We start from the raw sequence: 23,678 nt of genomic DNA on the forward strand, positions 1-23,678 counted from the left end.
TTTTAATCTTCCCCCTTGTTCCTTTCCTTGTTCTTCATGCATGGAAAATTTTTGTTGATGCTATATGTAGTATGTATTTTCTTTGCATCATTTATCTTATTATGTTTACTGTAAATTAATACATGCAGAGTGGAGGTGATAAAGCAGTTGACTCCAGGAAGCCTGAAGGTTAGGGTAATAAGAAGACATCATGCAACCTACTGAAAATGATAATTCCTGAACTCATCTCTAAAGAGACCTGTATTCACTGAAGCAAATCTATCAGCCATTAGAGCAACTGCCCTGCTATACTAAACCACACTTATGGATGGTTTTATGCTAATTATGGCATTAAAGGTGGATTACAGAAATAAACTCATGGATCCAGTGAGGAAGATGCTTTTATTGTGGGTTCTTCAGTGGTGAAATGGTCTATTCGTCCTATTAACCTATAGTTTATGATGTGATCAAAGCTTGATGGGCTCTTGTGACTGAATTTTGAACCCACCTGTACTATCAATTGGAAAAATGAACATTAGTAAGAGGAGTAATTAGGGTTAGAATCCATCTTAGCATTTTAACTTCTTTTAATATAGTAACTTTTCCAAATTCAGCTTTCAAACTATTGACCTTGGAAGTCATTACTTTATTGGCCTTGCAATCCAACAAAAAAGGAGGAGTTAGGACCCAGAAGGTCAAACCTTCTTGATGGGTTTGTCACTTATCAAATATGTGGCCTTGGATGACTGTCCTAACCACTTGGAGCTTCAGTTTCATTATCAACAAAATGACAGTCACGGGACTTCCACTGGGAATTAATGTCAGAATGAAATAAGATTATTGAGAAAAACGTGGAAGGATTTTTCTAAATTAAAATAACCAGCCTAGGCCATGAATTTTAGTTGGAGTTTAGTACAGATGGGAGGAAATGAAATCGCAATGGGCATTAGTGGTTAATACTAAAATTTAAATGAGCTGGCTACTGTATAGTGTGAAGGGATCTTTCTAACTGAGCTTCACAGACAATATGGGCACAACAATAATATCGTCACAGTGGCAACATGCTTGCTGCAGTCAGCCTCAGTTGATGAGACCAGCATCTCAGTTTGGAATGGCAGAAGAGTACAGGGAAAAGAGGGGTGCACAGAGTAAAGCAAACTTGGTAAAAGTTCATCGTGAAATATGAGCGGAGGCTAAGGGGGTTCATTTGACTGTTTGTTAGTAAGACTTTCTTTTGGACATTGAAGTTTTTCAGAGTAAATAGATTAGTGAAAAAAATGATTCCATGAGACAATCACATTAATGCACATGGTATCTATTGACTTAAGTGAGCCCTGTTGACACTCGGCCCTCCTGTTGAGGATAGTAACCCTCACATTACACTCACCAATATATTGTGTGAACACAGCACCACACAGCAGACAAAAGATGAGTACTTTGTGTCAGGGGAGTAACTTAAAACCCACTGGCAAAGATGTCTGGGTGTCCATCAGGGCCAGAAGATGAGAGGAAAAGCATTCTGCCCCCTGAGAAGGATGCTCAACTTGGAGGTCTAACACTCTAACTGCCTTGCTTCAAATCCATGATGGGCACAGCAAGCCAACATCAGTGGCTCATTTAACTCATGCCTCTATTTCCCCAGCTGTATACTGCACAATAAAAATACTTTCTCTGATTTAATAATATTCCTGCAAAGATTAGATAAGAAAAAATCCTTTAAGTGGTACTTGCTGCAACAGCAAGCACCCGAATTCTATCCATCCTTATGCAATCTATGCATTATGACAGAAGGCCTGCTGATATATGTTAAAGATGGTTCCTTCATCTATTAAAACAAATCTAAGGTATTGCACATGAACTCATCCCTCCACATTTGTTCTAACTTATTGAACTTCAGTTTTTGAAAACAAACTTGCAATTGACTTTTTCTAGCTTTGCTCTTTTTAAAAGGGAATTCTGTAAACAGCATTGAAGTTTTCATAGGACAAGTTTCAATTTCATCCCAAACATCAGCAAAGTTTCTTAAAGTGTTATAATCTAACATTGTATCATCAAATTACACATTCACTCAGGATAAATGAGCTGAATAGTTCTCTGAACGTGTGAGACCCAAATCCATGTGCTTTCAAATACAAGTGAGCCTGGGCCTTCAAAGGTCCGGGTCTTCAGGGCTTTAGGGTGTTGTGGACTTTAGTCTATTCTCTGTTCATGTTGTTCATTCTTTGTTTATTCTGGAGAACAAATAGGATGATACTTTGTTTATATAATAAGGTAACTTACATAACAAATATGCATTGATTTATCTTAGCAAACACGCCAACGAAATTTTAATTTCAGGTATTTATTTAAAGGTATATGGGGCTGGAGAGATGGCTCAGCCATTAAAGGCTAGGCTCAAAATATAAACTAAATGTGTGTGTGTGTGTGTGTGTGTGTGTGTGTGTGTGTGTGTGTGTGTGTGTGTTTCTAGGGATCTGACTCAGGTCATCAGGTCACAAGTGTCTCGACCTGTTGAGCCATCTCCATGGTACAATCATTGACATTTTAAAGTCCAAGTGTGGATAAGTATTCTTGGCATTCCTGAACAGTCCAGCATCAGTTTTCAAGGCATGTTTACATGTTTGTACACAATATCACATCTTAGTTTCACTGCAATCTCCAACAGCAGTCTGGTTGGTTCTTAGCACTAGTAAGGGAAATTGCAGTGATACTTATAAAATTAACCTTAAAGTCATACAGGGATTACAGATACATGAGCCTTCTTCATCCACTCTTGCCATTCTTAAGTATGTCTTCTGTTTCCACTTGCTTTTTTAAGACTTTATTTATTTATTTATTTATTTGTTTATTTATTTATTTATGTGAGTGTTCTACCTGTTATATAAACCTTGATTCCAGAAAAGGGTATCAGATCCCACTATAGATGGTTATGAGTCACCATGTGGTTATTGGGAAAGGACTCAGGACCTCTGGAATAACCACTGAGCCATCTCTCTGGCCCTGTTTCCACTTTCTTATTTGCACAGGACTACCTGTGCTTCCAGCTCTCTCCTGCCTCTCTAGAGTCTCTGATCCTCCTCTGCCTCACCCACCCTTGCTGGATCCTCACCCAGTGGGCAGCACCTGATTGTTATCTATTCCAAACCCACTACACACCAACAGCATGGCAAGAAGAAGGCAAGCATCCTAACTACTTACAAAAGCAAGAAGAGTTCGTTGTTACATAAACTGCAGGTGTGAACACTTTTTACTAAGTACACTCAAAAGAATTCTACTTCCTGCTTGTTTTCTCTTTTTTTTGTTTTGTTTTGTTTTTTGTCTTTTTTTTTTTTTTTTTTTTTTTTTTTTTTTTTGACTACAGGAAATCCCCCCCCCTTTCTTCCTCTCAGCTTCCTTACCAGTCAGCATCACTGTTGCTACAAACCTTCAGCATTCTACTGACCAAGAAAGAATAAAACGTTAGAGCAAGTGCCTAACAGCGCTTGGCCTTAGTGGGACATGGGAAAGTATTTACTAAGACTAAATCTTATACATGCAAATGAGGCTCAATTTGGAAGTATGTTGTATGACAGAGAGTAGTAGAAGATACAACCTGATGTTGTGAACAGGGTATGTTGATATGAAATACCAGACTGAAGCTTATTATTTAAAGAGATGTTCACTACCATTTTCCTTATACTAAGTTGTGGCTAAGCTAGCCTCACAAAGTATCTTAAGAGTTAGTAATTTGGGCAGCTGTGTGAAGGTTTGCATTTGAAAAAATAAATCACCCATGCTTCTACAAGGGGAGGAAAAAGTAGGAGCAGGAGTTCCCTGCAGAAGACATACTGGGGTGGATTCAGGTTAGGGATCTCACCAGACATTCTGCACTACAGCAAAGTCCTGGAAGATAAGCTGATGCAATACATGACCCCTGGGGACATGATGCTATGATGCTGACATTCAGTCACTTTCTCTGAAGGAACTTCTATTTTGAGTACCAGGAAAACACCTTGCGCAGGAACCGAAATGCAAAAGGGCCACTCACCAGCTGGTTCTGGTAGGCTGTAACTGCTGTGAACACTGTCTCTGGAAAGATAAATGTTCTGAATTCTTCAGACTTCAGATTGAGCAGAGAGGCCGTGTGGTCTTTCTTCTTTATGATATGCACCCGTGGCTGGTACTTATGCATTGAATTCAAAATTATCTACAGTGAAGAGATGAGAAGTCCTGAGTTGAATCTACAACTTGAAGTTCAATTCTAAGACTAAAACCAACCCTTTCCCTCCCTCTGTCAAGTCATTTTCATACAATAACAGAGTAGTGGAGGGGAATGACATTTTACTAAAATAACTGCAAATCACAGGCATCATCTTCAAATGATGGAGTCAGGAGAGAAGTCATTTGCAGGGAATTGGTTTATGCATCAGATTGTGTGTGTGTGAATGTATTTGTGCATGTGTGTGTAGATTGTGTGTGTGTGCAGTGTGTGTGTAGTGTGTGTAGTGTATATGTGTAGTGTGTGTATGTGTGTGCAGTGTATGCAAGCACACATGTTTCTTCAGATGTTATTCATGTGGGCACATGAGCTTATGCATGTGGAGGTCAGAGGTGAACATTGGGTGTTTCCCTCAGTCTCTTTCTGTCTCTCACTGAACCTGGAGCTCGCCAGTGAGCTCCAGGTTCCAACTCTCTCCACCCTACAACACCCCCTGTTGAAACTTGGCTCTTATGTTGGTGCAGGGGATCCAAAATAAGGTCCTCAAGCTGTGTGTCAGGCATGTTACCAACTGAGCCACCTCCTCAGACCAAGTTTTATTCACTTTTCAAAATCAACCTTTGGGCCAGTGAGATGTCTCAGTTGGCAAAGACGCCTGCCTTCAAATCTGATGAATTGGGTTTGATTCCTTGGAGCTTTGTGATGGAAGGAGAAAACAGACTTCTGTAAGTTTTCTTCTGAGCACTATACATGCTCTGTGACATGTACACACACACACACACACACGCATAAATAAATAAATGTATATGAAGATCTGGAGACATGGCTCAGTGGTTAAAAGCTCTTGTTGCTCTTGCAGTGAACCCAAGTTCTAGTCCCAACACCCATGTGGTGGCTTACAGACACCCACAACCCAAGCTCCGCGGGATCTAACACCATCTTCCATTTCTGACTTCCAGATAGCCACCAGGTATGTACATGCTGCATGTATATGCAGGCAAAACACTCAAACACATAAAATATTTTCTTGGTTTTTGGTCTATTTAGATTATAAAATACATGTTTACGTTTTCAAAATTAAAAGTAACATTTTGTAGGAGATCGAACAGTTATTTACAGAAAAGAAAAGTAAAACAATTTAGAAATACATTATTATGTTAGACAGACACAAGTTAAAATCCCAGAACTTCCACTTCATAGCCCTTTATCTTGGCCAAGTGAGTGAACCTCTCCAACCTAGGCAACCTTAAATGCAAACATGATGTCAGCTTCACAAGGCCATAATGAGGATAGAGGATGTGACTTTTAATTTTACTTTTTATTATTTGTGTGCACACACATTTGTTCAGGTACCCATGGAGGCCAGAAGAGGGCACTAAATCCCTTTGAGTTGGAACTACAGGCGTTTGAGAAGTGCCTGATGTGGGCTAAGGTCTGAGCTCAGATTCTTGAGGCACAGAAAGGAATGTTCTTTAACCACTGAAACATTTCGACAGTCCCTAAAGACTGTAACCCTTGTAAAGCACACAGGAAATAGGAAGTGTTCAAAAATAGGAACTGTTTTTTGGGGGGGAAAGAAAACTTACAATTTCTTTGACCACTAACTTCCAGTTTTAAAACTAAAAGTTAATAAATGCATGGCCATCTTTCATTCTATAGCTACCAAAAGTTGCAAATTATTGGCAATTATAAATATATCTTGGTTAAACAGGCAGCTAGAGATAGCATTCTCATTTATCCTATAACTAAAATATAAATATTTTGTCACTGTACAAAATGAGCAACAAAACATTTTTGTCCTTGTTTGCTCACTTATGTGTTTTTTTCCAGGCAGGATTTCACTTCATACCCCAGGCTGGTCCATAAACCTTGGAAATTTTCCTTTCTCTGCCTCTTGAGTGCTAGGATTACAAGCATGAGCTACCACATTTGACTGAGCCAAACTCATTTTTAAATATAAAATGTTTCCCATGTGTCAGTACTGGCAGACAGCTACTTAAATGTAAAAAACCAGTCAGCCTTTTCTGGAATTGGGGGATCAGCTGTATCCTCTCTTCAAACACCTTTAAAATGCCCTGGCCTCAGGAAGCACCCCATAAACCTTGTAATGTGCCCACTAGGTGATGTTTGCTATGCTGACATGGCGACTGAAGGGCCCCTGCTTTCTTGACTAATGTGAATGTATATGGTCAGGAGGGAGAGTTTCTGCTGAGTGTGTTTACAAACTCTCCACTAGATACTGAGGGTAATAGATACATAGTAGACATCTGCATCTTTGGATGGCCCATCTGCAGATTTAAACAACCTTAAATAGGGCCAGGCATGGTGGTGCATGCCTTCAATCCCAATACTTAGGAGGCAAAGGCAGAGGCAGGTGGATCTCTGTGAGTTTGAGTTCAAGACCACCCTGATCTACATAGTGAGTTACAGAACAACCAGGTCTACATAGAGAAACCATTTTCTTTATTTAAAAAAAAAGGGAAGAAAGAAAGAAAAAAGAAAATTAACAAACTTAGATCAAAAATATTGTGCCTATACTGAACATATATACTTTTTTCCCTACATATATACATTTTCCCTAAATGATTCTTGCTATTACCAGTAGCCTACATACTATTCACAATAGAGAGGAACTATATGCCAATGGTGTTCCATTTTATATAAGTGACTTGAGCCATGGCTTCCCTATTTACAGTACACTTTAGAACCAATCTCCATACAAATGAGAGAACAACTAACCACATAGTCAGTGTCTCTCTGTCACTCTTTCAGTTCTCAGACCAGAGGGAAAGCAACAAAGCAGAAAGAAATCTCCAAATAAGTTTTGAAAAAGAACATCATTCCTCTGTATAATGTACTTCCTCCAAGGAGTCCAAGACAAAGAGACTTGATCATAGACCTCGAGCCAACTTGAAGTAACAAAAATAAATATTTGTCTCCTAATATAAAATGTTTTTCAGCATTCCTTATATGTTCAACTAAGAAGATATAAGAACATTGAGATAGCATTCCCTCCCACTCCCAGCCCTCCCAGTCTGTTTCCTTTGGTAAAGGGTACAGAACAACCTCAGACTCCAAGACCTGCTGACTGCTGCAGCCCTCACAAAGCTAGGAACTACCAACAGAAACGCAAACTCTGTTTTCCTGAGGAAATACCTTCCTGGGAATAGTGGATGTTCCTGTCAGAGACTAAAAAGTACATCTGTGAAGAGAGAGAGAGAGAGAGAGAGAGAGAGAGAGAGAGAGAGAGAGAGAGAGAGAGAGAAAGCACAAAGCACACTCTTCTGGTCTTACAGAAGAGTGTTCAGTCCCAGCATCCACATGACAGCTCACAACTGTCTGCAACTTCAGTTCCAGGGTATCCAACACCCTTTCACAGACAAAACACCAGCACACATAAAATAAAAATAAAATTGAGAGAGAGGGAGATGAGAGAGAGAGAGCTTCCAAGAAGCTGGTTAAATAATGAAGTACCTAAGAACCCTCCTTTCTCAGTTTCAGAGAACACTAATTCTGCTGGCAAAGGGTAACACTAAATCATATAGGTTTAAAGGCTAAAGTAAATATAAGCAGCCACCAACAACTGAACAATTTGACAAGATCTATTGCCACACAATTGGGCTAGATCTCACAATTCTTGAAGTCCAACTACCCTTGAAGCTGATGCTAAAATAAACCATTTAAATTCTGGCTAAATATTTTACCATTTAAAGTCTATAGTCTTTCTGGTGACTGTCATATAATTCTCAAACTTTCACATGTAGAAAAAGGCAAGAGAAATTTTTATAACTGTACTTTATTTCTGCAAAGATTTCAGTTGAAACCTAAAATATTTTAATATGCATCACATTAAATAGGAATGATGACTGACCTACAAAGAATATCCCAGATAGTTCATAAATCTTAACCTGACATAATATCCACTGAGTGGAAACATCTATTTTTCTTAAATGTCAAATTAGGCCAACACTGAAAATGTCTATTGTCTTTCCACCAGATGAACCCACAGAAGGTACTTAGCCTACGCTCAGTGTCTCTTCAACACTACAATCTGGTCACCCTTATGTGGCTGTAGTAAGCAAGGAAAGTCTCCTGGGGGCCAAGGATAGGGACATAGGCTCAAATCATTTATTTAGTTCTAGATTCAATCCAACTATTTGAAACCATCTCTATAACTTTTTTATTTATTGTCTATTTAGAGTCATTTTCCTCTATATTTCAGATCCAATAAAAACTAAGCCCTAAAGTCACAAGAACCTTATTTAGTAAAAATATAAGAGAAAATATATAATTATTATACAACTATAATAATAATCCAAGGATTTCTAATCCAAGTAAGAAACTATGAAAAAAGTCCTGTTCTTTCCAACAATAAAGGCAAAAACACAGAAATAATCTCTCCAAAAGAATCATGAAAATCTGCCTTGAGTTTCTCACATTAAAGTCTAAAAGAGAATTTGTAGATATATTTCTACTTAAGAGCATTGAATCACAGGGCTTGGGAGGTGACCCAGTGAGTAAGAGTGCTTATCCTGACAGCAGAAGGTCCTAAATTCAAATCCCCGGAGTCTATATAAAAGCTTGGCACGGCTGTGTATACCTGCAACCCCAGCACAGACAGAGAGAGGAGAATCCAAGGAGCTCATGGGCTGATTGAGACAGCAAGCTCTGGTTGGGGCAGAGATCCTGTCTTAATATAGTAAGGTGAAGAGAGGTAAAGGAAGACACCAGATGCCCACGTCTGTCCTTGGTATGTATGGCATGGGCACACACACCTACAGTCATATGTGGATACACACACATGCACATGTGCTCGCACATACATGTGAGCGTGTGAGTGCACGCAGGCACACACACACACACACACACACACACACACACACACACACAGGAACACACAGGAACATTCAATCACATCACAGACAATGCCCTAACAAGGAACTTAGCAAATGACAAGGCCTTTTTGTCAATGGCCATTTACTCTATCAACTACTGATAGACACTCCAAACTGTATTTTCTCTTTTTTCCCCAACCAACTATTTTTCCCATATTACAATGAACTCTTTACTGACACAAAATGAAATGTGAGTCAACAGCTTTGGAGGCTTATTTGAAAATGAGGCCTTCTCACTCTGCTGCACCTCAATCACATGATGCGCTCTGAAGAATGCACTTATGAGGCTTCCACAGGAAGTGTTAGTCCTTTTTTATGAGATATTATTAATATACTAACATACATAAGAGGCTTCACCCAAAAATATGTTTGCTGGCCTCTCTCCAAATGCACGTTTCCTTTGTTGTAAAATGTGGCAAAGTGTTTGCAAACATGTTAGGGGATCCTTGGCACAGAAGACCCCAGGCCACCTTGTACACAGTGCCAAGGGACATCCTCATGAATGACTAACAAAAGCAGTCAAGTCGCCGCCCCTCCCCCCCCCCTTTGTCCCCGGAGAACATATGAGTGTTCTCATACAATGACTCAGAGACAGATAGCAAGAAGTTCAGAAGAAGCCGGCAGGGTGGGGGGAAGACAGGGAAAGGAGAAAAGGTATTTCATACAATGTGTCCAATGAATCTAGGGGATCCTGTGGATCCAAGGCTCTATACTTACATGGCCATGTTGATCAAGTTCATTGTTGGTAAGTTTCACCTTTTCAAAAGACACCATCTGCTTGAGGAGCTGTTCACCAGTAAAAGGAGAGTCTGGATGCACATAGAGCCTAAAAAGAGTATCAGAGAGCTTTACTGAGGTGTGTTTTAAGACTCTGTCTTGAAGTAAGAATATTGGCACACCCATTTATCATCTCAGCACTCAGAAGCCTGAGGTAGGGAGATTTAAGACTTTGAAACCAGCCTGAGCTACATCGTGGGATCCTGGATCAAAGCACAACAAAATTTGCTCTTTATTCTAAATGTTTTGATTCTAAAGACACAAGTAAACATCATATAAGGCACACATTTCATTTGTCCCATGTACCTTGAATTTACTAAAACAGCAGTGCTGAGATAACTCCAAAGCATCTAACATACTTCTGCATGTCCAAAAGATCTTAGGAGTAATGGGTACATTTCCTATTATGTGCTGAGCAAGCTATTTTTCATGGATAAGTTGTTTCTCTCTTTCTTTTTCTTTCTTCTTTGCAGTCTAGTGATCTACATTTATCAAATACATGATCTTACTAATGGAGGCATTTTTTTTAAAAAAAACTGTTACAGTTTCTAATATAGGCATTACTGTAAAGTGATGAAAAGAAACAATTAAATGAGGAAATAATTTTAGAGAGTCAACTCATTTAAACTTTAAAGTGACTCCATTTAATTTGCTAATACAAGACTGGCTCATTTTCAATACAGGAAGCAGTGAGTGTTTTCTAGTCTACAGATCAGAAATGAGAGCTTACTGTCCTGCTCACTCCAACACACAGGCCATTGCCATCTGTTTATGTACTGCTAAAGGAGAGTTTTAGCAATCTAAATGAACTCCTGGCTATTAAATTGGCTCATTTATAAAAAGCTTAAGAAAAAAAAGCTTTGGCAAGAAAAATCTATTGTTTATTGATTAGTTGCTATGGAGTACACACTCACTGTAAAAGAAAGGCCAGCACCCTCATCCACCCCTGTTGTCGCACTAAGTAAATCTTATATTTTTGGTTGTGAGCCTAGCCTATACCGCTGGGCCATCTCTCCAGCCTGCACTTTGTAAACCTTAACCCTGCTGTCTTCCTCAGAAAATCCTTCAAAATGGAAGTGAGATGACTGAATGAATGAGAAGATGCAATCTTTTTCTTGAGACAGATTACTTTTTCCGATTCTTCTTTGGTTTTTCTTTTCTTCTTTTTCTTGTCTTCTTTTGTTTTTGATTCTGTGCTGGTAATTGACTTTTGGGCTTGATGCATGCTAAACTCACCTTGTATCAAGGAATTATATCAACAGCCCTGACAAATTCCTTTACCCACATGTCAACTTATTTATGTATACATTTTACATACCACCCTTATAGCTAGAATTTACAAATAGTTTTGCTGGGGAAAAAAAGCAAGAAATAAAAGGCTGTAGAACAAACATTACTGGCACTGTTTGGGTAAAGAATGAGAAGTCTGTGCCACGATCTAGCATACCGAAAGACCTAGAAGGGACGAATCTATACCCTTGTATGAAACAGGTCAGGAGTGGAGCACAGCAAGACTGATAGTACCAGAGCCCCACCCCACCCACGGAGGAACTCCGCAGGCCTCAAGAGCATGTTTCCTTCATTGTTTTCCTGAAGGTGCTCTTAAGTGCCTTGTAAATAAGAGTATCCTTTGATAGTTGAATGCAACAGCATATCGTTATCTCTCCAAAGGTATTACTTTATAAATGCTAGTATTTCATTGATCAGTATCACATCTCCCTTCTCTCCTAGAATCCTAATTTACTAAAAGATATAGAAATTGATGACATGTTTTTCCTTTATCATATTCACTATATGTAATCACATTAGCATAGATATGAACTTATTTAAGCATAAATTACAGTAGTGGTATTGGAGTGTAGCATTACTTTTGGTCATGAATAATGTTGTGCCTGTTACAACTACCAAATAATATTATCAAGTATTGTGTTTCCTGATGAGACATCAATGATCAGTCTGAGAGAGAGAGAGAGAGAGAGAGAGAGAGAGAGAGAGAGAGAGAGGCTTCTTAGATTTAGAAGTTTCTTAGAAACTGACTTTCTACCATCAGCTCAAGCTTCCTAATATCCCAAGTTCCTTTCTCTCTATGGAGGGGGAAAATCTAGGAAACTATTTTCCATAATAATAACAACCAGAAATTTTCACAAATTATCTGAAATATCTCGATTTCATGGTTTTATCTAATATTAGTTTAAATAAGTCAAAGCAGGATACATGAAATGACATACAGAAACCCTCTCCTCCCTCACCCCCTTCCTCCCGACCTAAAATTCCTGCTGTAGCTTACACATGCTTCAGTTAAGATAGCACATTGGTAGGCACTTTTCTTTCTCTAACCAGAACAGATTAGAAACACAAACAAGTATGTCATATTTATGAAGTCTGGTCCTGCTGGTCTGAAGCATTTGGCCATACCTTCAGAGAGGAAGAAAATGGGGGATAAATAAAAGACTAGAGAAAGCGAAAATGAATGTGTGCTTAGAAAAATGGTTAGGAATCTGCTCAGATTCATGCCTGCTCCCCTTCTCTTTTCTCCTTGAAATCCTTGTTTAAAAAAAAGTAGAAAGTGCGCAGTTTGAGCCCAGTCATAATGCAAGCAGTCTGCCTGCTGCTGTAGCAGGAGGGCCAGGAATTTGAGGACAGACTAAACTAATATATATCCTGTCTCAAAAAAAAAAAATGACTTTTCAGAAGTAAATAATAGAAAACACCAATTCTATTAGTTTTAATATTTGTTATAAAGTATTGTTTTTTTCGCTTAGAAGAACAAATTGCCATTTACAAGTATTTGTTTAATATGCTGACTTGGAACAAGCTTCAAAACCCAACAATGTGCTAGTGAAGCAGATGCTCTTTCAGAAATGTGTCCACCGCCTCACTATCTGCTGAATCTGTGGGGTCTGTGCCTGCACACTAGATGCTTACCAAGAACCAGTCACACCTTCAAGGATCTTAAATCTGCACATTAAAATGAATGTTAATCTGTGATCTAACTTCAATCAATTACCAAAAATTAGTCATGAAACATGCATTTTCTTATTCAAAACGAAGGAGTCAGCACATCCCATTGGCTTTATATCAACATCTGCAGACAGACTCCTGTAACTTCAGCTAGTTCACTATTCCTCCTGAATGTTCACAGGAAAGGTTCATGGAGATGACTTAAAAACTTTATTAGCAAAGGCAACCAAGGAAACAGGCTGCATTGTCTTCAATTTATTATCTATATTTAATGCAAAATAGTATTAACTAATTATGTTTATCCATCAAAATCCTGGAGGGATAGGAAGAAATAATTGTTGTCCTTACCTAAAACGTATGAGTCTTCTGTGCGTCCAAACCAACTAGTTTTATCCAAATAACACTAACTATATGCGGATATAATCACTTAACAAATAACTAAAAATGTCATATATATACTGCACATAGGGCAACTAGCAGCACATTTATTTATACTTAAACACCATGTCAGAAATACACATATATCTCCAAAAGGTCACATTTCTAACAAATATTCAAACTGAAACTTCACAAATATCTGGGATTAATTTTGAGAAGTAAAATTAAAGGCAATTTTTCTCTGTGCACTAACTTCACCCTTCTTGAAGACTAACATGTTTTGTATTCAGTCCTGCCTGCAGTATCTGGCTTTGAAATCTCTCATGCCAGAGCCCGGTGCTAAAAAACACCTTGCTTAAAATTCACATAAATAGGAAGAGTTAATACTACTTCAATCTGAAAGAAGTCCAAAGGCACGAACCTGGCTGGGAGGGGAGGGTCAGCCTTTCCAGCCACCAGCCATGAGGAGCGGTGGTAGGCGTAGCGATACCTCTTGTTGTCCACCGGGACGATGTCCATCAGGACTATGTACTTGGCCTCAGGATCCACCCCAGAAAATGACACGCGAATGGTCGGGAACATCCTCCTGGCGGGGGGCGGGGGGGAAGAGATAGGGGGGGATTCACTCTTTGTAAAGAGATTACCGGAATTAGGGAAAAAGGAAGAAAGCTTAAACCGCCCGCTATGTAGTTCCCAGTTTCCCCTTTGCTTGTTGCTGTGTTTTGCTTATGAAACCTCGGAGATGTGCCTACAGAGACAGGACTTTCCCCGCAAAAATGATTCTCAGTTTTACGGGGGGGTTGGGGGTGGGGAGGGGGAGCTACTGGTAGGTAAAAGTTTTTAGCTTGTTTTGTTTTCTCCCAAATAACTAGAGATGATTCAGTTGCACAGCCCATCAGAAATCCCGGACATTCCTGAGGGAAGGGATTTGTGGAGTTGGCTTCTGAGACCCGACAGGAATTGCCCAGGAACTGACTCTCCGAAGCTGTCGGGCTCCGGCACCCAGGGCCACCGCGGGAGCCTCCTCCCGACGGAAGAACTCCCGGTTTTCGGCTGAGTTTTTATAGGAGACAGGAGGCTTCCGCAGACCGAATACAACAGGCAGCCTCTCCTCCCTCCCGCTCCTGTAGTCCCAAACCTAGCTCCTACCAACCTGGCCTTGCTCCTAACCTAAGACGCCTGGGTGGGAGCAAAGACCGCTCTGTGAGGCAAGGTCCCCATCTCCAGGTGTGACGTCTTGCAGCCAGACCCTGCGATTGCAAAACTTCCAGTTCCAGGACTGTTTCTAGGGTGGGAAGCGTAGGTCTCTGAGTTCAGACACCGCTCTGACCCCCGCCCGGCAGCTCCCACTCCAGGCACCCAGGAGCACAGTAAAAACCCTCTGCTCATTCCGCTTCCGCCCACACCAACTACCTTCCAGATTTGGTGATGATCATCTCGGTGCCCAGTTCATGGAATTTGTCCCAGAGCTCCTTCGTTTCCAGGCTGCAGGCGATTTTAGCCATCTCCTCGCTGGGAATGATGGGGGTGGTGGGGATCAATGGCTCTGTGCATAGAGAGGATGAGGAAGGGCTGCCGCCCCCGCTGCTGAACTCCGTGTGAGCATCCAGGCTGGTGAGCTCCCCCAGGGGCTGGGCACAGGACGACTTCTCCACGAATTGTTCTGGAGGCAGTGAGAAGGAAAAGTGACTGCTGACACTAGTTAACACTGTAGGAAGGAACTGGGCAATGTACCCAAAACAAGGTTCTTGGATTTGATGCCGCTAAACTCCAAAACTCCAGCAGAAAAGAATGATCCATCACAATGCAAATGTACCTGGGACATCCCTGGGTCTGGACACTAACCGCATCAAATGAGCAAAGTCCATATAGAAACAAGACCTATTGCGGATGTGGTTGAAGCTACCTTAGAAATAAAATAGAATAAAGAACGGAAAAAGTTGTGATCTTGGGAGATAAAATGTAAATATTACTACAAACATCCCAAGTTCTAGGCTTTGCAGCTATACAGGTGGCACTAGAAAAGATTACAGCATTGCCTGTTAAATAACAGGGGCGGGTTCTAACAGACTTGTTTGTTTGTTTGCTTGAGGACAGGGACAGATTACTGGAGAGATAATGTATGCAACTGTTTTTCCTCCAAATAGCTCCAGAAGTGAGGGAAACAATTTCAATCCCAGTCTAGCAGGAAATTAATAAGAGAGAAGAATCCAGTGGGTTGGAATATCGATGTCTATGAACCAGATTTTCTTCTGTATAGCTGAACCTCCTCAGTAACTTTGGTGGAATCCAGGGGAGGTTTTCAAAACTCGGCCAATTATCTTTCATTTCTTGAAAAAGAAATTACCTGCATCTGCAGTGTGGGGCTAACCCCACAACCAGGCCAGTATGTTCTAACTGCTCTCAACCAATTCAAGCTGTGTGCATGAACATGCACACATGTGTGCCATGTGCTTGAGTTTGTTGAGATACTTCTTAAAGTGAAGCTAATAGAAAACAGGGTTTTGCCCTTTCTTCCCATACAGTCATAATCCCGCTCACAAAGGTGTTTTAAATGAAGGACAATTAGTTGTCATGTAGGTTGTTCCCAAATCAAAGGAACCAGACAGTGCCAACATCTTATTTTCCTGAAACCCCTTTGGAAGGAAATTCACATCACATATTTACAGAGAATCTAAAAGCAACCCAAGCTTCTCCTGCTTTCCAGCAGCTGACAGGTAAGCTCTCTCAGTGTTATCTGGCCTGAGCCTCACAGAAGTGAAGAAGAAAGACAGGAAAACAAGTGGTTATTTTGAGTAGAATTGATATACTTGAGTGGTGGAGCATGGGAAACATTGGAACCTACCCATTACAGTTTTGTTTTTTCAGCGAAAACATCCCACTGTCCCTTAACAGAACCTTTAGGTGTTTTGTTGCCAAGTCTTCAATTTAGTTATTTACTGTGCTCTGTTGGAGTGGCGAATGGCTAAGAAAGCAATGGATAAGAGCTATTCTCCAAACAGTAGAACAATCTCCATTGGGAACCTGAAGTAGCTGGGGGAGGTTGATAGCTGGGATTGGCTTAGCATTTAGAATTTGTAATTTTGGTTGAAGGGGGATTTTCTTAGAAAAATTAAAGAAAAGAATAATGTCTACATGCTAGAGGCAGAGTTGGCAAGTTTCCCAGCTCATTGCTCAAGTCTGTCAAGAATTTTGATCTGAGATCTTCTTTTCCTACTGGGTATCAAAATGAGATGGAGGTGTTCAAAAAGAATCCCCCAAAGTAGGAAGGGTACTGAACTGATACCACATCTCAGCAGTCCAGTTTTCAAATTAGTACCCAATACTATGTGTAAAACTAGCGGCTAGCTCACTTGCTTTTGCAGATTTTGCCTGAGATGGAAGTGGGGAGAACCAGGTGGAAGGCAGCTCAGACTGCAAAGTCCATGCTTTGACACTGTTCCCGGGAACCAGCACTCTCTCCTTGGTTTCAAGTTGTTTTGCACTTTAGTTTTCTACTGCTCCAGTGTGTACATTAGAGTTGGGAAAACAGAAAGAAAGGAAAATTAGTAAATTTTTAAAAATTTACCTTAAGTTGCCAATTTGATTTATGTCAGTATTTTAAGAATAGGGTGTGCAGTAATTATTCCCAAAGACCTTAGAGTGAATGACAACTCCTTTTGTAAGGGTTGTAAGGTGGTCACTTCAGAACTTGTCAAGGGCATTCGTTTTTATATTTCATAAAACTCAAGTGTGCTCAAAGAAACCTCATCTCTTCTCTCTTTAATATGATCCTAGTATCCTCTATAAAGAAAATAGTTTTTGCAAAAGCAGTGTGACTAAACCTGGAGGGATTTGGGGAGCCTTTTTGTTAACCTCGACAGAAAATGGCAAGTGTGCATGATGGTTACTGATAAGCCTGGAGCTTCTTTGGAGAAAGCGGCTGATGAATGGAAGACTGGCTTGTTTTACAGCCCTTTGTAGAGATGTTAAGGCTGTTTGTTGTGGTGGAAAAATTAAACTGCTTTCTCGTATAGTCGCTCAGTGTCTTCGATTCCAAATGCATGCTCAGGTGTTATATGCACCGTGGATCCTGCGTCTTAAACTTATTTGTCCTTGAATTTGTTTTCATTCAAATTTACACACTATCTACTTGACCTCGGGATTCCAGAAAACTGGGGAGAGCGAATACAAACACAAGCTGGATTCCCACGACCTTTAATTGACAGTGAAGCCCCCCCCCTCAAAAAAAAAAAAAAACGAAATACCTCCCTCCCCAGATCTATATCTGGTCCATAGTTTGAGACTTAGAAGCAGATCTGGCTGGGAGAAAAGGCCACCCTAGCTCCCCACGGAGCAAACTGCCAGTAGCCAAGGGACTTAGAGAAGCACAGCCCTTGTGGACAGCTTAGCATCCCGACTTACCCAGGGGTTTGATGGTATTTTCTGCTGCCTCCTTCTCCTTGGGGCCACCGCTGGACATGAGCGCGGCAATGGAGAAGGCATTGGCTCGAGAGGAGAGCTGGGGCTTAGGCGATGCTGTAAACTCCATGGTCCCCAGCGTGCGGTCCTCGTCTGGGACCGGGCCTGCCAAACCACAGTCCAGCTTCTCCCAAGGGAGACAACGACCCGAAACGCAGCTCAGAGTTTCCGAGTTCAGTAAGAGCGGAACTGAGGGCTCCTGAAGAGTCCGTTCCTACGTCCCCAAGGCTCCACGCTGGCCTCTCCAGTCCCTTGGAGCAAAGCCGGGAAGCCACAGAGACTTCGAACCAGCGGGAAAGCAGGATGGGGACCAGCAGCGAACTCAAAACTGTGTGCAAGCCACGGTGCACTCCAAACATTAAATGTACAAAACGCGGGGTGTCCAGCACCCACGCCGAGTCTCCCCCTTCCACCCCTGCTAGGGATCGAGGAGTGTCCCAAGCCACCGGGATGTGATGACCGGCTGTGGTACTCTCGAGGTTGCGGAAACCAGGGAGCCTGATCGCCACTGAGCAGAGCGCAGCAAGGCGCGATCTACACTGCGCCTGGGCGCCCACTGCCCCGCTCCTTAATTTGCTGGCGGTGGCTGTCCCTGCCCACTTCAGCCAGTCAGCGTGGTCTCACGTCACCGTTTCCTGGCTGTGCGGCGTGGGGCGGAGCCAAGCGGCGCCTGGAGGGAGCGCCTGGGGGCGCGTTGCCCTCTTGCCTAGGCGCTCGGGAGGAGAGCTGGGCACTCCTCACAGCAAATACTACCACCAACAGGGCGACTCAGCAGCCTCTGCCACCTTAGCCGGGTCTCTCAGATCCCGCGGGAAGGCGGCACGCGATGCCTGGAGAGGCACTTTCACTGTCGCCCAGAACCAGGGATGGTCGCTTGGTGCAGTATCCGATGGTGCAGTATTCGACGCCACCAAAGGAAGCCCCACCAAGTTCTGCTTATTCTACTCTTTGCTACTGGCGTACACACGTTCTCGAATAGCTGAGAAGAGTAGGGCAAATACCGCATCGCTGAGTGGCATTAACCTAGTAACGACACCGCACAGTCCCCAATGTTAGGGACTCTACTTGAAGGCCCCCAAGTTATATCTACATTCACAGAGAGCTGGAAAGGCATATCCCTGGGAAAGAAAAGTTGAGCTGTAGGGATTGTGTAGGAAGGATGCTTTTTGCGAACTTGGGCTTCTGCTGTGCACTGGTTGCTTCTAGGCTGGGTTTTCTATTCTGAAGAGGGACTATGAAAAGTAGGCCAGTGGCCTGAAGCAAAGACCATGGCAGGGCAGGGAGCCCTGTAGGGACCATGGGCTAAGCTCAGTGGGAGAGCCTGACCTTTCCAGCATTCTGGCTTTCATGGAACCATCTGCCTTGCAGACCTGGCTAGGGCCAGGACTTGCCATGGCCTTGTGGAAGGAGTTCTGTTGGCCCTGATCAGTCTAAATAACCCAAATTCTCCGAATTCGTAGGGTAATCCGCTTCACTAGCAGCCATGTAAACTCTAGAGAACACACACACTGTCAAGCTATACTTGTAAATATTTGCTCTCCCTTCCAGCCAGTTGGTCTGGCGATTAGGAACCTCTTGGTGGATCTTAAGGTGGGGGAAAAGAAAGAACGAAAACAAAACAATCCCACAAATACCCCAGTCTCTGGCACCATCCTCTTCCCAGCTCCTGGAGCAAAGTTACAGAAGAACAAGAAAGCCCAAATAACTATTAAGAGCATCCCATGTAAACAAAATGCTGGCATCTGAGGAAGTTCTAATTTAGGCTGGCCTGGCCACCCTGTCAAGGTTCCTCCTTTCCACGTCTCTGTCCAAATGTAAAGTGTTAATGTTGGGGAAATTCAAAATTAGTAAAATGGCAGAATTTTCATGCTAGCTGTTTGTTTATTCCTTGTCTGGCCATCTCTCACTTTTAAAAGACTGACAGAGCAGAATCTGGGCTAGAAAGAGCCCCAAGATCCAAGAGCCTGAGGCTCCAGCCTCACACTCCGAGTAGTCAGGGTTAAAGTCAGACCCAGGCTCTGTAGTTGTGGCTACGGAGGAGTTCCTAAGAGGGCTAAGACCAGATGGCAGTACCTTAGAAGGTACATGCAGGGAGAGATATGTGTCCCTGTATAAAATGTATATTTGATTTTTTTATTATTTACTAACTTGTTTGTGCTGTATGTGGGTGCGTACCACATGCGTGCATGCAAGTGGTAGCCAGAAGAAAATATCAGAACCCCTGGAGCTGGAATTACAGGCTATTGTAAATCCTCCATGTGGGTGCTGGACTTGAACTCTTCCAGGAGAGCTTTTAGCTGCTGAGCCATCTCTCCTGGCCTTTTGTACAATATCCCAATCAAGGTAACATTTCCTTCTTATTGCAAGGTTCATACTGTCTTGCTTCATGTCTGAATTTTTAAGGGTTGTCAAGGAAGATGGATTTCTCTCAAGCTGGGTTTTTATTTGAGAGGGAGAGAGAGTGTGTGTGTTAATTGACTTTGTTATAATTCAACTAATGTTGCAGGTTTTGTTAGCTGTATCTCTTTTTCAATGACTTGCTGTGTCATTTATACCTCAATTGATAAAATGTCCTATTTCATCTTATATAAGGGAAGGGAAAGTACTGCCTTTATTACTTTAATGACTTTTAGTTACATTTGGAACTGCACCCTGAGAGATACTTTTCAAGGAAACTGGTAAGAGTCCAGGAAAGCCGGATTGCTGAATTCACTGTCCACGTTCTCACAAGTGCTTCCTTAGCCGATGCTATGGCTTTTGTGGACAGGAAATCGCTCAAAAGCAGGGGAGGCTGAACAAGTGGGAGGAGAAGGCAAACTAGAGGAATTGAAATGAACACTTAAACAAAAGCAGGGGCCAGAGGTGAGTCACTTGGGTGTCCCTAAGCTATGCATCTTGTTGGTGCTGAAACCATCACTACAGGGAATGAAACATTGCCGCAGGGTTATTGTCCTGGTAAACTGTTCCTCCTCTTAATTCTCTGTCTTTGCAAATCAATGCGTTGTTATAAGATAGGGAGTTAGTGCCGGCAGAAAGGTGCTACCAAAGAGTAATTCAAACCTTCCACCTCAAGGAGCTGAGAGTAACTAATTCTGAGGTCCCTGCAAAACCCTCTGGGAGCAAGAGTTAACACATAAAACCACCCATGGAGCTAGAACAAAGCAATCCCATTAACACTTCCCTCGACCCTGCCCAGGCTGATGACAGGCTGTGTGTTCAGGCTGCTTTCAGATACTGGAAAAGGCATTGGACTTGAAGAAAGCTTTGAGTCATGACTTTTAACATGGGATAGCGGTGGCGTTTTGTAGGCTTCCCAAACCTATCAAAGCTTCAGTTTCATCATCTACTTTAAAATGGGACTAATACTTACTGATAGCGGTAGACAGCTTTGAGTGTTAATAAAAATCCGCAGTGTGTGTAAAACAGCCAATGATAAATAACATCGATTACTCTACATAAGCAAAACAAGGCAGCGTTTTAATTATTCGATTTTAAGCTGCATACTCTTAATCGCGAAGACAACAGATAGTTCTGGAATATACGCAGAAATTGGGACCACATAAAAGTGCTGAGACCGCCACAGACAGTTGAGCTTCAGAGCTGAGAGAGACATTTAAGATTCTGATATTGTCTAGAAGGACCGGACAATGCCCCCTAAAGTAAGACACGGATTTTAGAAAATTCTCTTTTGCAGCCTCCAGAACTCAAGAGTTTAGTCAATCCCCGAAACTGTCCAGGGAGTAATGGGCGACCCGCATTCTGCCAAAATCCCTGATTTAACGAATGATATCTGAATGCTCTGCCGGGAGCTGCTGGGACAGATTCTGCTTAGGTCTAGCTGACAGTCCGCAGGAACTGAGCCTGGGCGTTGGGCCAGGTATGAAGCAGAGGGTGCCACTTAGCAGCTGGGGTTGGAAGGCAGAAACCAAGGGCAATAGGGACATCCGCAAACAGGCAACTACTTCCGAAAATGGCCCGAAGTCTTGTCTGAATCCTCCTTCCAGTTCTTCCGGATCGACTCTGTAAAAACACAGTAAAAGACCACCGCGACACAAACAGTGCAGGGAGCTAAGTGACTGACTACAGCCCTAAATGGGCTTTTGAGGCAAGTTCGTTTGCTGGAGCATTGCGCTGCCTGGTGCTGGGTAGAGAGCACGCACCGCAGCTGCGGCAGAGAGGTCCCAGCCTGTGCTTCCAGGGCCTGGGTTGGTGCCCAAGCACACTGTCAGCGAACTCATGTGGTTCATAAGAAGCAAGAACGTCTGTCCCAGCCAAAACCACAGGACAGGGCCCTGAACATTCAGAACTGCAGGGGACCCTAGTTGCCCTGTGGCTCCAGCTCTAGGCAACTTCGCCCAATTCCCTTTCTAAGACCAGCCTGTGCTGGGGGGGAGGGGGGCGCTGAGTGAGAGCACTCGGTTCACCTGGGATTTGACTTTCCTGCTCATCATAGACTGGAAGGCGATGGCTGTGGCGTGGACTTTAGGCAATTGGCGTCCATCTCCGGGGTCCACGTGATCTGGAGATAAGAGACCGGAGGCTGCAGTGCAGCAACGTTTATTTAACCTCAACTACAGGCTGGAGGAGATCGGCAGCTGAGGAGGGCGCAGCTTACTTAGCCAGGCCATGTGCTCTTCTTGCCCTGAGTATCTATCAGCCTGGCCCTATCCCTCAAAGAAGCCGGCAAATCAAAGTGACTCCACTGCCTGACACTCCCTGAATCTTGAGGTCTCACCCCTCTCCCCCACCCCCAACAGTCCCCCGAAGTGCAATCCCTCCTGCCCCAAGCCATTGGGCTGCTACTTAAAGTGCAAGGTTCTCAAAACATTTTGCTGTTTATTTAAAAATCACTTACTTGATTGCTGAGGTTTAGGACACTTCTAAATTTGGGGATCTTACCTGTTCCCACGCTTGTCCCAGGTAGGTTAAGAATTTCATTTCATCGAACTGATGTTGATAATAACTTGCTCACCCGGGACTCGATGCAAATGTGCAGTTTCGAAGAGTCATACCTGCAATTAAGGCATTTACTGTTAGAGCCCATCCTCTGTGTCTGGTGGGGAAGAGACACAAACTGCATCTGCAAGGCTTTCAGCGAAGATCCTCTCATGCTGCTAGAGGATAAAAAAAAAAAAAAATATGCCATGGGGCCCATGTGAATGGCTGTCTGGCAATTGGCCAAAGGGTCTTTCCAGAGCTGCGGTTTCTTTGGCGTTTTAAACTAACCATGTTCCAAGTACATATAGAAACGTTGGCTTATTATGCCCTTTCTGTGCCAAGTAGGGCCAGTTTGGGCGGTGTGACCCTGTAAACTCAAAGCAGTCTTGCCTGATTCAGATGGTTGGTTCCTTTTGCTGCCACAACTGTACACTGCCGCTTCTGGTAACTGCAGAAGCAGCCTCCACGTTTACCACTGCACTGGGCAGGAACTTCAACCTGCTGTTTGACTACAATAGGTCTACATCTTTATCAGGAGGTTGGGGATGTTAAGGTGAAGACCTGGTAGAAATTAGCCTCCAAGGTCTCTTCCACTAACTTCAGCAAATTATGGAAGAAGCCACTGTTTTAAGTATTCCCCTTACCGCCACCCCCGCCCCTGTCGCCCCCCCCCCATCAACCCCTAGCAGTTGACAAAATTCACCCATTAAAAGGTTTGGGTACCAACTCACAAATGTCAACTGGCTTTAGACAGTCTGAAGCAAAAACGAAAGAGCAAATGCCTATGCATCTATTTAAAAACAAAACAAAACAAACAAAAAAACTGCATGCCATTTGTTCATTCGACAATATTACCCAGTGCTAACGTTGTTCTGGTTACTGTGCCAAGCTTAGCAATACAAATACTCACTGTCTTGCTTCAGAGCAACTCAGTATAAGACATAGATAATAAGTACATGGACACAACATACAGAAATTGGAGGGAAAACTTAAATTAAGAGGGAATTTAGAGAATTCATCCTGTTAGTGGCCACTCATTTATTCCAGGCCTGACAATGGCTTGTGTGGCCATTTGCATACGCTCTCTGTGC

At 42.5% G+C, this 23,678-nt stretch overlaps 1 protein-coding gene across 1 annotated transcript in view; it reads right to left on the minus strand.

The window, feature by feature from the left end:
* The window catches only part of Tbx20 (T-box transcription factor 20), a 48,172-nt gene extending 30,103 nt beyond the window's left edge, over positions 1-18,069 (minus strand). Inside the window, exons 1-5 of the mRNA XM_051196803.1 lie at positions 17,593-18,069; positions 14,602-14,851; positions 13,610-13,774; positions 9,790-9,898; positions 4,007-4,165 (exon numbers count right to left, since the gene is read on the minus strand). Coding sequence (XP_051052760.1) covers positions 4,007-4,165; positions 9,790-9,898; positions 13,610-13,774; positions 14,602-14,851; positions 17,593-17,719 — 810 coding nt within the window. The 5' untranslated portion in view covers positions 17,720-18,069. The remainder of the gene's footprint in view (positions 1-4,006; positions 4,166-9,789; positions 9,899-13,609; positions 13,775-14,601; positions 14,852-17,592) is intronic.
* Positions 18,070-23,678: the final 5,609 nt, after the last annotated feature.

The sequence above is a fragment of the Phodopus roborovskii genome, unplaced genomic scaffold, assembly GCF_943737965.1.
Source record: "Phodopus roborovskii unplaced genomic scaffold, PHOROB, whole genome shotgun sequence".
NCBI classification, from domain to species: Eukaryota; Metazoa; Chordata; class Mammalia; order Rodentia; family Cricetidae; genus Phodopus; species Phodopus roborovskii.